Source organism: Falco cherrug, chromosome 10, assembly GCF_023634085.1.
Source record: "Falco cherrug isolate bFalChe1 chromosome 10, bFalChe1.pri, whole genome shotgun sequence".
In the NCBI taxonomy this organism is placed as follows: Eukaryota; Metazoa; Chordata; class Aves; order Falconiformes; family Falconidae; genus Falco; species Falco cherrug.
In genome coordinates, this window is record NC_073706.1 from 1,805,637 (window position 1) to 1,817,882 (window position 12,246).

A 12,246-nucleotide genomic window follows, 5' to 3' on the forward strand; every position below is an offset into this window, starting at 1 on the left:
TGGAGCATCTGACATATGAGGAGAAGCCAAGAGATTCCAAATTGTTGAGCTTGTAAAAGAGAAGGTTTGGGGGGACCTTGTCAGTGTCTGTAGAGGGGGTAAATGGGGCAGAGCCAGACCCTTCTGGGTGACAAGTGGCAGCAGGCGCAGTCTGGAATACAGGATATTCTACTTAAAAAATAGAAAAATCGTTTTTGCCGTGCGGGTGGTGAAGCAGGCTGCCCAGAGCGGTGCCGGTGTTCCCATCCTCGGGGATACCCCGAGCCCAGCAGGCTGCGCTGGGCCCGGCCCGGGCCTGCCCTGCCCATGGCGGACACAGCGCTGTGGCGCCCCGCGAGCGGCCAGCCCCCGCCGAGCACACCGCCCCGGGGCGCCCGGGTCCCGCCGCCGGCCCTCGCACCGGCAGTGGCGCCCCGCAGCCCCGCAGGGCACCGACCCGGGCAGGGCCCGCGGCACGGCCAGCCCCGCGCTCCGCTCCGCGCAGGCGCGGCCGGGGAACGACAACTCCCGGCAGGCGGCGGGGCGGCGCAGGCGCGGGCGGCGCGGCGGGGGAGGGGAGCGCTGATGCAAGAGGCGAGCGCGGCGGTCGTGGGCATCGGCTGGCCGCGTCCCTGAGCGCCCGCCGCTCCGCCCGTCTCCCGCACCGCGCCGCGTCCGGCCGCAGCCATGTCGGGCGATGAGGTGAGACCCGGCGGCCGCCACCCTCCGGGGGGCCGCGCCCGAGGCCTGTGCTGCGGCCGGGGCTGCCGCCATGTGAGCGGCTGGGCCTGAGGCCTGCGGCGGGCGGCGAGCGCGGCCTCCGCCCCGGGCCGCAGCCGGCGCCTCGCTGCTGGGGCGGGCGGCGCGGCGTGGCTCCCGCCGCCCCGGTCCCGCTCGCCGCCGTCCCGGAGCTGCCGGTGCGGCGGGCGGAGGCCGGTCTAAGGGCCGGGAGCTTCCCCGGTCTCCGCGCGCCGCCGGGGCCCACCGGGCCGGTGTGCGGCCTGGCTCCCGGTACCGTGGGCAGGCAGCGGCCGCCGGGCCGGTGTGCGGCCTGGCTCCCGGTACCGTGGGCAGGCAGCGGCCCCCGTGCTGCCACCGCCCGCTCCGCCGAGGGAGGGCCGGCCGAGGGGCAGGTCTCCCCGCCGCCGCCCCTCCATCGCCATTCGAGCCTCTCCGGCGGTGCGAAGGGTTCAGCCGCTGCCCGAGCCCGAGCGGCAGGCTTCCCGCAGCCGGCGGCGGCTGCTTAGGCACACTTTCCGGAAAGTACATACGTCTGTCTCTGAGACATTTTTGAAGTGTTATAGGTGTGTGGCGTCTTGACTAACCTCATTGCAGCTGTTCTCGCGGGGAGAAGGAAAGCTTTACACGTAGGAGGCTATATGCACCCTGATGCATGACTGCATCGCCTGTGGGAAACTGCCCTGGCTGAGTCTGTGAGGTGGCTGCTTTTGGTCTTGTATCTTCTTTCTGCTGATGTTTAAAATACCAGTGTGGCTTGTTTCCTTCTGAGCAAAGTGATCAATCTGGCCTTGGAGACAGGCAAGTCATAATTTGGCCTATGTAATAAAGGAGAGCCAGTATAATTACTAACTATTTTAATGGAGGCTGAGACTGACTTATTTAGCTGCTTTAACATCTTAGAATGAATGTACTGCATTTTTATGCCTAATCGTGTCCTTGGAACTGCAGTTCTAATGTCTAGGTTTTACTCTGGTTCCAGAAATTTGGACATGGGAATCCTTGCATTAGATGCTTTCTGTCCCAGGTGATCGTAAGACCATAGAGCGTTCATCTGGATTTTCCTGGTTCAGGTTTAGCTGAAGTGTCAGTAAAATTGTTTTTTTTTTGCCTAATGTGTTTTTGGTTTTTTTTCTGACATTGAGGCAGATACCAGGAATATCTAGTTCAGTAAAGTTACACCTCTGGATTGCTTTATGTAGCAGACTGACTGAGAATTAAAATGGTAGCAGATATCACAACTAAACTGTTAACTAAACTGTTGCTGTTAGATCTTCTGGCTAGTGTGTCTGTGAGAGTGGGTGAGTGTGCATGCCTGCCAGAATTTCTGTATATCTGGTTGTTAGGAGCCAAGTAGTTTGTTATTGACGTTAAGTTGGTGAAACTTTTTAAAGCCAGTGATCCTCTAAGGTTGAGGGGAGTGAAGTCGCATGAAGACAAATGTGCACTTTAAACTGGTGTAGATGTTGGAAAACTTTGTTTTCTGGTATTGGACTGTAGCTTCAATTTTTTTAGGGCTGTATACAAAACAAAATGCCCCGGTAGAAACATCTATTGTCCAAGTGCTGCCCAGAAGTGTGGCACGGCAGAGGCAACACAGGCCCTATTTGCAAGAAGCAGCAGTCTGTTAACATCTATTCGGTTTATCTAAAATCCTACTATAGATATCAAATCCTACTAGATACCCAAGAGTTATTCCGGCCCTGTAGTTTTATGAAGCTCCAGGAAATAATAATAGAGGATGCTATATTTTGAGCTGCCTGAGGGTTTAGGTGCAGATTGGTGTTAATAATTTTGCACTCTATCAGAGGCTTCAGCTCAGTGTAGTATAAGGATATCTGAACTAACTTTTATCAGTGCAGAGTTGCTATCTGCTTTGTAGACATGCCTGCATTTATTCAAGCTAATGAAATGGGATTTATTTGCAACTTCTATTTGAATCCCCATCATTTGTCACTGTCACAACACTTTAATGCTGGCTTCTGTCTGGAGAATTGCGTTTGGACTACGAAGCATTGATGCTTTCTGGTTTTTTTCCCCTCTGTTCTTTCACTTGCTAATTTTCTGTAAGTTGGGATTTTGACTGGCTAGGCATTTGAAATAAGGAGTAGGTGTATGGAACTGGATGTGAGAAGGAACTGTGTGGCCTACAGAAGAGGAAACCCCATAAGGGAGTTTGGCTCTGAGAGCAGAAACAGAATGGAAATCTATAACTGTTTCTACACGGGGAAGGCATGGGATTTGGTATATTTGGGCTGGGGCCTCTAATCTCTTCCGTAGAGGGTCTGCAACTTTGTACAGTTTTTCAGTGCTTAAATGGTATGATAATGCTTTGACTAATCAAATGTGCTGAATACAGAAAAGGAACAAAAACTTCTGAAACATCTAGCTCAGAAAGTCAAAACACAGAATAGCCTAGTTATGAGGCTGGTCAGTTTACATCATGACTTGTTGAAGCATGTGTGACCTTGACTCCTTAGTTTTCATTGAAGCCCTTAATGAAAAAAAATATTTCAGGCATAGATCTTCTGAGGTTGTGGAACTCTTCCATTAGTTTCCTGAGAGCACTTAGCATGTTATGACTAGGTCTTAGGTTTGCAAAAGCTTGGTTTGACTGGACTGGATGGAGCCGACCTTCAGAGCAGTGCTGTGTTCCAGGCCAGCTACATAGTTTTAATGCTGAAAAAACAATCTCCTGGATCCAGAAGTTGTCCTTGTGTGTTAACTGCAGTTTAATGTGGTGCTACTGAAGACACGTTCTGTCTCTGGTAGACACAAGATGTGCTTTATGGTGGTCCAGGATGAAAGATGTATTTTTCTTCACAAAGAGAAGAGTGCTTTGGAGTGGGTGGGCTGGTTCCTTCTTAGAAATTACTATGCCCCATCTAAGCATAACCTTATGTTTGCTTAATCGTGTGAGAAAATACAAGACTCTTTGGAGTCTTGTGAAGCTTGTTCATTGAAGTGAGTCATGATTTTGAAAACGGTGTTCATGTGCTTGTTCCCAAAGCTGTGAACTCCTGCTAGTGCAGGCAGCTTTCCTGCTGTTTCACCAGACTGTAGAAGTTACAAGAGGAAGCCAGCAGATAGCGTAACAGGTGCATATTCTTTGATTACTGTGCATTACAAGAGCATGAGTCATACATGTGTCTAAGCATTAGAGCAAAGCCCTCTAGGAGAACTTTTTTGAAAATATAGTGCATTGTGTACAACTAAAGACACGCTTCAGCAGTTTGGAAGCTGCAAGCTTAAGTGTCCCATATATGTGGACACTTTGGGATACTCTGCTGCGAACACCCATATGTGGCGTTCACTGCCTTCAATAGAGCCTTTATGAAGCATAAGTTTCAGAAAAATGGAAGAATATCACATGAATATTGTGTGTAGGAGAATGAGAAGTGTGAGGAAAAGGTTGCGTTGTGGAGAGAGGGAAACCGCCAAACTTGCAGGGTGTAACAAATCGAGAAGTTGGAGAAGTGCTGCTTTGATGAAGTGTTATTTTCATAAGTAAGGGAGTTTCAGATGGTGAATTTCAACTATCTGTGAGAACACTCTTCAATCACTGCATAAGAAAAACTGGAGAGTCTCATTGGCGTTTAAAATTTTGATGTATTAGAGATATACTACTGTGTGAAAATATGGCCAGATGGATGTAACAAAACTGACCAGAAGCTATGATGTCAAACTTGCATCTTAAGTGAAAAAAAGTACAAAGCATTCCTGTGTTGGAAAACTGAAGAGCTTGTGTGTTAAATATCTCAGATCTGCAGATGATGAATAGGTTAAAAATTAGTCTTGGGGTAGTGCCTTCTTCAGTCAGATCAGGTGAATTAAGCTTCTTTGTTGGTTAAAAAAGTCATTAACAGCTTTTTACCACTTGGTCTCTGAGGTTCAGTTTCCCACCTGCTGGGGAAAAGGATGAGACCTGTGCTACTTCATAGTGTTGAGAGCTGATACAGATCTTGCTGTATCACCAGCCCCCTTCTAGGTTTTTCCCTAGTCCAGAGCATTCTTGTCAAGAGTGCTGGTAAATCTTGCCTTTTAATAAATTTGGAAATTAATGTGTCTTGGACATGGAAGTACAAAGTGTAGCTGATATGTGGTATAAGCTGTATGGTATAGGTGTGCTTAATTTTTTTTTTCTGTTGCTGAGTGGTTCAGTGATAGTTTCACATGGTCTTACTTCAGAACTTGAGTCCATAATGTCAGTAAAATGGAGAAGCAGCTGGTAGCTAGTCTGTCTAAGATTCACAGCTTTAATGTATTTTCAGCTAATAAATAGTTGGCAGGAAGCTTGGACTATTATAGGCCAAGTAGCAGAAGCTAAGTGTCAAGCAATATTCTCTTGTAATTGGTCACATGGGTTTTTCCTTGGGACAAGATCCCTGTTTAAAGAAGCCTGTGTTATCACTGTTTTGAGTCAGCTAATTTGTATTACATTGTTACAGATCTAGAAAAATCCCTAATTGAGATTGAAACAGAGGAACAGTTTGGGTAACTGAGGGAATGTTGAGAGAAGCTTGAAGGTGTTACAAATATTAAATGTTAGGTGATTATTATGCTGCTAAGGAACTCTTGGCTTTTACAGATGATTTTCGATCCCACTATGAGCAAGAAGAAGAAGAAGAAAAAGAAGCCCTTTATGTTGGATGAGGAAGGGGGAGATACACAAGCGGAAGAGACTCAACAATCTGAAACAAAAGAAGTTGAACCAGAGCCAACAGAAGACAAAGATGTTGAAGCAGATGAAGAAGACAGCAGGAAGAAAGGTAAAGTGAATCAGCAGATAGGCTCCTAAAAGTAGTCCTTCTGTATCTTGAAACTACAAGCCCCGTTTCAAGAATTTCGCATCGCAGTGTATAATGCTGTGGCCCTAGTCTGTTTAGAGGCTTGTGACTAATACTCTACTTACTTGAAGGGTGTATTTGCCTCCTGCTTGAAATCACATTCACAAACATCCAGCAAGCTACCGGTGGCTTATGTAATTCCACTTTCCTGACTCGGAGTCTTTTGTGTGAGGCAGTGAAAAGAGAATCCCTAAAATAGTTAGCAAGAACTTTTAAATCTTCACATGCAGTTATTGCAGTAATTCCACAACTATAGCTGTTTTTCATTCGAACAATTAAACAATAGTGTGAATAACAGAAATATGTTTAAAAGGTTTTCTAGTTTTTGGACAGCTGTGAATGTGAGAACTGGAGTGTTCTTCAGAATCTTTCAGGAAATAAGCTTGTGATTGTGTATATAACCTTGCTTTTTAAATTGAGGCCAGTGTCATTTCAAGATGACCTGATTTGGGAATGCTGTTAACTTAAATCAGTTTTTTTGACTGCAATAAATTGGCTGCTGCAGTAGACCAGAGAAACTACACCTTTGTCCTACAGTTTTAGTTTTTTTCAAGCATCTCTACTGTAATGACAAAAGTAGCTAGTTTCTCTTGCACAGCAGAAAGAAAGATTAAGCACTTAAAAAAATGATAAAATGCATTTAGAAGATGCAGAAACTGTAAAATGGTACTGCAGTATTTGGGGGTAGGAGGGGAATGACCTCTTTAAAACCTGAAGGATATCTGTAGGGGCTACAGATCGTTGATTATGTCTTACTGTAATGTTTTGAAGATTTGGATGTAAATTAGAAACCTTAATGTCTAAACTGTTTCTACAGTTATGCTTCTTTTGGCAATCCTTTGTTTTTTAGATGCAACAGATGACCTGGATGACTTAAACTTCTTCAATCAAAAAAAAAAGAAGAAAAAACCAAAAAAGATATTCGATATAGATGAAGCAGAAGAAGGTGTAAAGGTTTGTTTACGTAACTAGGCTATCTTGCTATGGCTGAAAATTTTTTTGCTTTCATTTTCTTGGGATTGGCAGCACAGGAGTTGTTTTGAGTCTGTCATTGTGTCTTTGTGCAGATAATAATGAAAGTTATGTTTCACTGTGTTTTTCATACATAGTAGGTTCTGCTGAACATTTGCTCCTGCAGGGCTTTTTGCCCAGAAGTGAAAAAATCGTAACAGATTTGCACAATGAGCAAGTAATTCTGCAGTCTGTAGTAAGGGTTGACTAGCATCAAGACTAATTGTCTTTTGCGGTGAAACAACTAAATGGATGTCAGAAGTCATGCACAGAGTAGTCCTCAAAAGGCCAGCCCTTCAAATAAAGAAATCTTGTTTTACTCTGGTATTTTCTTTAGAAATGATTGGCTACTGTTCTGTGTTCCAGAAGGTGTGTGAGGTATTTCTACTGTTCTCAAGTTTTATACCAAGTTGTGGTTTTGTATCACGTCAGCGTAGCTGGCAAGCTCAGAGACCTAGAGAACTGAGAAATAAATTATGTGTAAACCATCATCTTTAGATTTTGCCTTTTGGGGAAGAAAATGTCCTTCTGATCTGCTGCAGATAGGTGGAATACTTGATCTGTGTTCTCTGCATGTGCAGGATTGTGATAGTTTGGACTAGCTGCAGGTAGCATGGCTTTTCCCTTACCTTATGGCCTGGCATGGGGAGTGTTTTGTTCCCTTATGCTGTAAAGTGGGTGAGGCCTTTAGGTCAATATAGTGTGACCTTGTTCTTGACAAGCCACAAGTTAGACCAGAAGATAAAAATCTAGCTCTGCTTCATGGTAGTAGTGCAGTGCTCTCTTCAGTGTGCTTTAGTTCCGTTCTTATCTGTTACGTTTCAAGACTGTGGTATATATCACCTAGTATTACTAGTACGAGCAATATATATACTATATATACTAGTATTCATCTAGTATAGTGTGCTACAAGTATTATTTCTCATGCTGTGCAATGGAGATTTGTGTTCAATACTGTAAACTATAGTCTTTTTTATTTCTTTTCAGGACTTGAAAATTGAAGGAGATGTGCCAGAGGCAGTAGAACCTGAAGATGACCTTGATATCATGCTGGGCAATAAAAAGAAGAAAAAGAAGAATGTGAAGTTTCCAGATGAAGATGAGATAATGGAGAAGGATGAAGGTAAAACTATAACCTAGCTCAGTGAGGTGTTGAAAGTGAAATGTTGTAGGTGAATAAGTTCTGTTCAGGTGCCTTTTTTGTTTCAAAATTGATGTTGTTACCTTTACTACTAATTATTTATCAGAAAAATGTTCTAAAAAAGCACTGTATAAATTTTCCGTAAGTGCTGATACCCTTGTAGGCAGGCAAGCAGAGACTTGTGTCCACATTGGAACCTTCTTCGATGTACTTTTAGAAATGGTGTAAGCATGAGGTTAAATAACGTTTCTTTTCTTCTTAATGAATCCAAAACAACTTTCTTTGCAGCTTTTGAGGATGAAGACAGCAAAAAAGACGATGGAATTTCTTTTAGCCTTCAGTCAGGACCTGCGTGGGCAGGCTCAGAAAGGGACTACACATATGATGAGGTACTGTTTAAAATACTTTAAAAATATTTTCTGTATTGACATGCATCAGTAGAGCAGGGCCTTATGCTCCTGTGTCCTGTTTCCAACTTAAAATTAAGACTTGTAGTCAGAAGCTCATGAACAGAAAAATAACAAAGCGCATCTTCTATCACAGTTAATTTTCATATAGGGCAATATTAGTGATAGTTAAAAGACCTCTGCAAATAGGCTGAGGTGCTTGTAGATGATGAAGTAAACCCTTGGGGAAACAGCTTTTATATTTTGCATTTATCAGAATGATTTTTTTAAGGGTGTGTTCAAAAACATACGGGGAAATGCTAAAGGGCAAAGACAATCTACAATTCACTGTGAACGGTATTTGAAGGTGTTTTAGAATTGATGTACTTTATTTGAGAAATGCAAGATACGTTGATGTGAATTCTTGTTTTTTGTAGCTGCTCAATAGAGTATTTAACATCATGCGGGAAAAAAACCCAGATATGGTAGCTGGAGAAAAACGAAAATTTGTCATGAAGCCTCCACAGGTTGTAAGAGTAGGGACCAAGAAAACATCTTTTGTCAACTTTACAGATATCTGCAAATTGTAAGTTTCCTCTTTAGATTTCCCAGGAATAGCAGATGAATGTGCTTACCTGTGCTGTTAGCTGTTGTGTTGAATGCATGTTTCTGGCAAAGGGCTATAGCAAACCAGAAGTAAACTGAAAGCTGTTTCAGTCATACCGCTCACTTCCTCTACATTTCTCTGAGAAGGTATTTATGAAGATGACTTATTGAGATAATTCCTTATTTTATACTTAAATTATGAAAATGATAGGCTTGCTATGTCGCCTTCATGGACTGAAACTAAACTATTGTTTTTGTGAGTTCACTGGCTTCTGTCAAGTCTGTAGCTTGGTCACCAGTGTGATTTATTTGCAGGTCTTGGGTAGGGAAAGTTCTTTCTAATTTGAACTGACTAGAAATACTATTCTCTTGGAAAACGATGTGGAGTTCAGTAATTTTTTTCCCACGGTTTTCTGCAGTGCTTTCTATGTCTTAATTATTTCTTGTCAGGGCAGTTCTTTGTGGGTGATTCTGGGAATGTATATCTGATTTGTTTCAAAAGTGTGCCAGAAAACAGTTATGATGAAATCATGCTGAGGATCTGGGTAGTATACTAAAGTGAATTTTTAATGGTCACTAGTAACACTTTTCAGGAAATGGCAGAGGGATGGGAGAGTATGAATGGAAAATCTCAATAAACAACTTATTTTTAATAGTTACTGTAATTGTGAGTTTGGGGGGGGGGGGGCAGATGTGGTGCAGGGTTTTTTTGTGGACTGCTCAGCTTTCTGGTGTCCTCAGTCATTGTCTGTGCTCTTTGGTGCAGATACTATGGCACTGCCCCCTTTTAAATGTGGTAATTTAAGATCATTTTAGCTTGCCAGTCCTGTATAAATATACTGGGGGAAGGTTAAACATATCCTTACTTTATTTTTAGATTACATCGTCAGCCAAAACATCTTCTGGCATTTTTGTTGGCAGAATTGGGTACAAGGTAAGGCTATTGGGCTGTGTATATGCTTATGCATGTAGGACGCAACGCCAACGTAGTTGACGTTATCTGACAAAAAATAGAACTCTTGGGTTTAGATCTGTGTGTATGTGCGCGAACATCGGCCTTTTCTTCCCTGGACTTGGATGCCGTGCTGGGTGGTTGGAGAGATACCATCTTAGGGAAGAGGTACAGAGGCAAACTATAACTCCCAGAGAACAGTCTGGATAAGGATTTCAGTTCCCTATTTGGGACCTTTCTCAAAGATGCTCTGATAGCAGAGCCATTTGTCGTAGTTGGTGAGGGTGGCTCTGTGGCTCATATCAGCCTAAGGCAGATGATAAATAGCTAGGGAAGAGAGAATGCCTCTGTGCCTAATGGCAGGTCTTGTGGGCCTGTAGCTAGTTCTTCTGTCTAATGCTGCAGTTAAACCCACCTGTCAGCATAAAAAAGTGTTGATTTCATATGCCTTTTATTGAAGATCTCGTGCTGTGGTAGTGTACTACTTGTTGTCTGTTCATTTCTCTGTTCTAGACTGCAGTGTTGTTATATGTAGGCAGAGAATCAAGGAGCCTAATTGCAATGTTTGTGCAACAGATGCCCGTTTGATTGGGCTTTGGAGTCCCTTCAGCTCCAGACAACTTAAACAAGAACTTAGAAATCATAATGTGAAAAAACATTCAACATGCTACATTAGAATGGTTAGAAGAGGATCGTATCACTCATTGCATCTTACTAGGGAGTTGTTTGGTCATTTCTATGAGATAAGCAGGTGTCAATTCTCAATTCTGTAAAGTTCTTCTGACTGGGAAGCTTGACTGTGAGGCTGATCTCTGCTGGAGTTTGCTTTTACTGCAGTGAGGGCTATACTTGGGCAAATCTTCCTATAGGTTTTTTAAGTGCCTTCAGAATTTTGTATTTTTATCCACAAAGTAATGCTGGCTTACTCCTGAAGCATGCATCGTTATCTTGCTTCATGTTCCTGAGTAGTTTTAATGCTTGACATCTTCTGCAAACCAAATAATTATTTTTTTCTTTTAAATTAGTGGCTCAATAGATGGTAACAACCAACTTGTAATCAAAGGAAGATTCCAGCAAAAACAGATAGAAAATGTCTTGAGAAGATATATCAGTAAGTATAACTGCCTTTGCGCTCCAGATTTCTCTCAGGCCCCTTTTGATGACCAGTGACCCGTGTATGGCCCATATGTATGTGCATGCTGTGGAGAGTCTGCTAAGACGCTACAACTTTGCTGCAGCTTTATAATGAAATAATGCAAGTAACAGGTGGTTCTGCCACGTTTATAATAAGCACAGAGGTCGTACTCTGTCCTGCACTAAAACATACCAAGGAAAACAGTAAGAGCGTTTGAGAATTGCTTGTTTTCATCTGACTTTCATTTCTTGGCTTTGAGGGCTATAGAAAATAACAGTAATTGTTAATTTTAGTCTTTTTTACACATCAACACATATGGTGTGTGTGTCACTGCTGGTCAAAGCACTCTGAGATTATATGTAACAAAAAAGTCCTGCTTTAGTGCTGTGCTGTACAATGGCATAGGGGAATGCTGTTTCAGCAGAGGAAGTTGCGGAACACCAGCGGGAAGTCTTAACTGGTTGTTGCTGTTTTTAAAATGGCAGTGTTGGTGCATAATGTACCATGTGAAACCTAGTCTTTATGAACCTGGGAACTAGGAGGAATTGTTAGGTTGCCTCAGCCTCTGTGTTTTTCTTAGTAAGCCACTTCTAAGTCAGTAGATGCATTTGAGCACCCTTTCAAGACAACTGTAAAATTAAGGCTGAAGAAGTGGTGACTTGTCTGCTGATCATGCGTTATCTTTTAACTGCAACTTAATTCCTTTTCTGCAGAGGAGTATGTCACCTGTCATACATGTCGGTCACCAGACACAATCCTACAGAAGGACACCAGATTATATTTCTTGCAGTGTGAGACCTGCCACTCTCGCTGCTCCGTCGCCAGCATCAAAACTGGTTTCCAGGCTGTCACAGGCAAGAGAGCACAGCTCCGTGCCAAAGCTAACTAGTTTGCTAATCAACACTGGATTTTGCAAAGTGTTCTGGGGAGATATGACTGGACAGGTTTACAGTTGGAGTGGATTTACCATTGTATTAAAACAAGATTGTAAAACTACAAGAAATTTGGCTTTTGATTGATTGGTCTGTGAAATCCTTGCAAGATGCAGATCCTCAAGCTGTTCACATACATTTGCTCATTGAATATATTTTACCAACTGTAAGGAACGTGATGGGAAAGGAGGTGCTTTTTAATCCATTCAGACTTCTGTAAAACACAAGATAAATTAAAGATACTGTAACAGTGAGTGTCTTTGATTTTGGATTTTTCCTTCAGTTTTCCTTTAGACAGCTCATGGGAATGGTTGATGTGGTGTTGTGCTGATTATGACACTGAACTATGTCCAAGACCCAGAATAAAGTTCAAGATAATGGTTGTTTTGCTTTTACATTACAAGCTTACTTTTGGTTAGGCTGTCATTAAACAGAGAAAGCAGTCACAGAAAGACGGGGGGGATGATATATCAACATGAGACCTGCTCATGCTTTTATAGCCACATTTGTATGGGAATG

At 43.0% G+C, this 12,246-nt stretch overlaps 1 protein-coding gene across 1 annotated transcript; it reads left to right on the forward strand.

The window, feature by feature from the left end:
- The first annotated feature begins 522 nt into the window (after positions 1-522).
- On the forward strand, positions 523-11,981 carry EIF2S2 (eukaryotic translation initiation factor 2 subunit beta). The gene is made up of 9 exons (XM_055722573.1): positions 523-681; positions 5,306-5,486; positions 6,415-6,518; positions 7,563-7,698; positions 8,005-8,105; positions 8,540-8,688; positions 9,586-9,642; positions 10,686-10,771; positions 11,509-11,981. Exons 1-9 carry the CDS (start codon positions 667-669, stop codon positions 11,682-11,684), a joined length of 1,005 nt encoding a protein of 334 aa, XP_055578548.1. The 5' UTR covers positions 523-666; the 3' UTR covers positions 11,685-11,981.
- Positions 11,982-12,246: the final 265 nt, after the last annotated feature.

What these genes read in the sequence shown, in the direction of transcription:
- EIF2S2 (XM_055722573.1), top strand. An exon ending in GATAATGGAGAAGGATGAAG is followed by an intron (nt 7,699 to 8,004) that starts GTAAAACTATAA and finishes CTTTCTTTGCAG; the next exon opens with CTTTTGAGGATGAAGACAGC. An exon ending in TGTCTTGAGAAGATATATCA is followed by an intron (nt 10,772 to 11,508) that starts GTAAGTATAACT and finishes CCTTTTCTGCAG; the next exon opens with AGGAGTATGTCACCTGTCAT.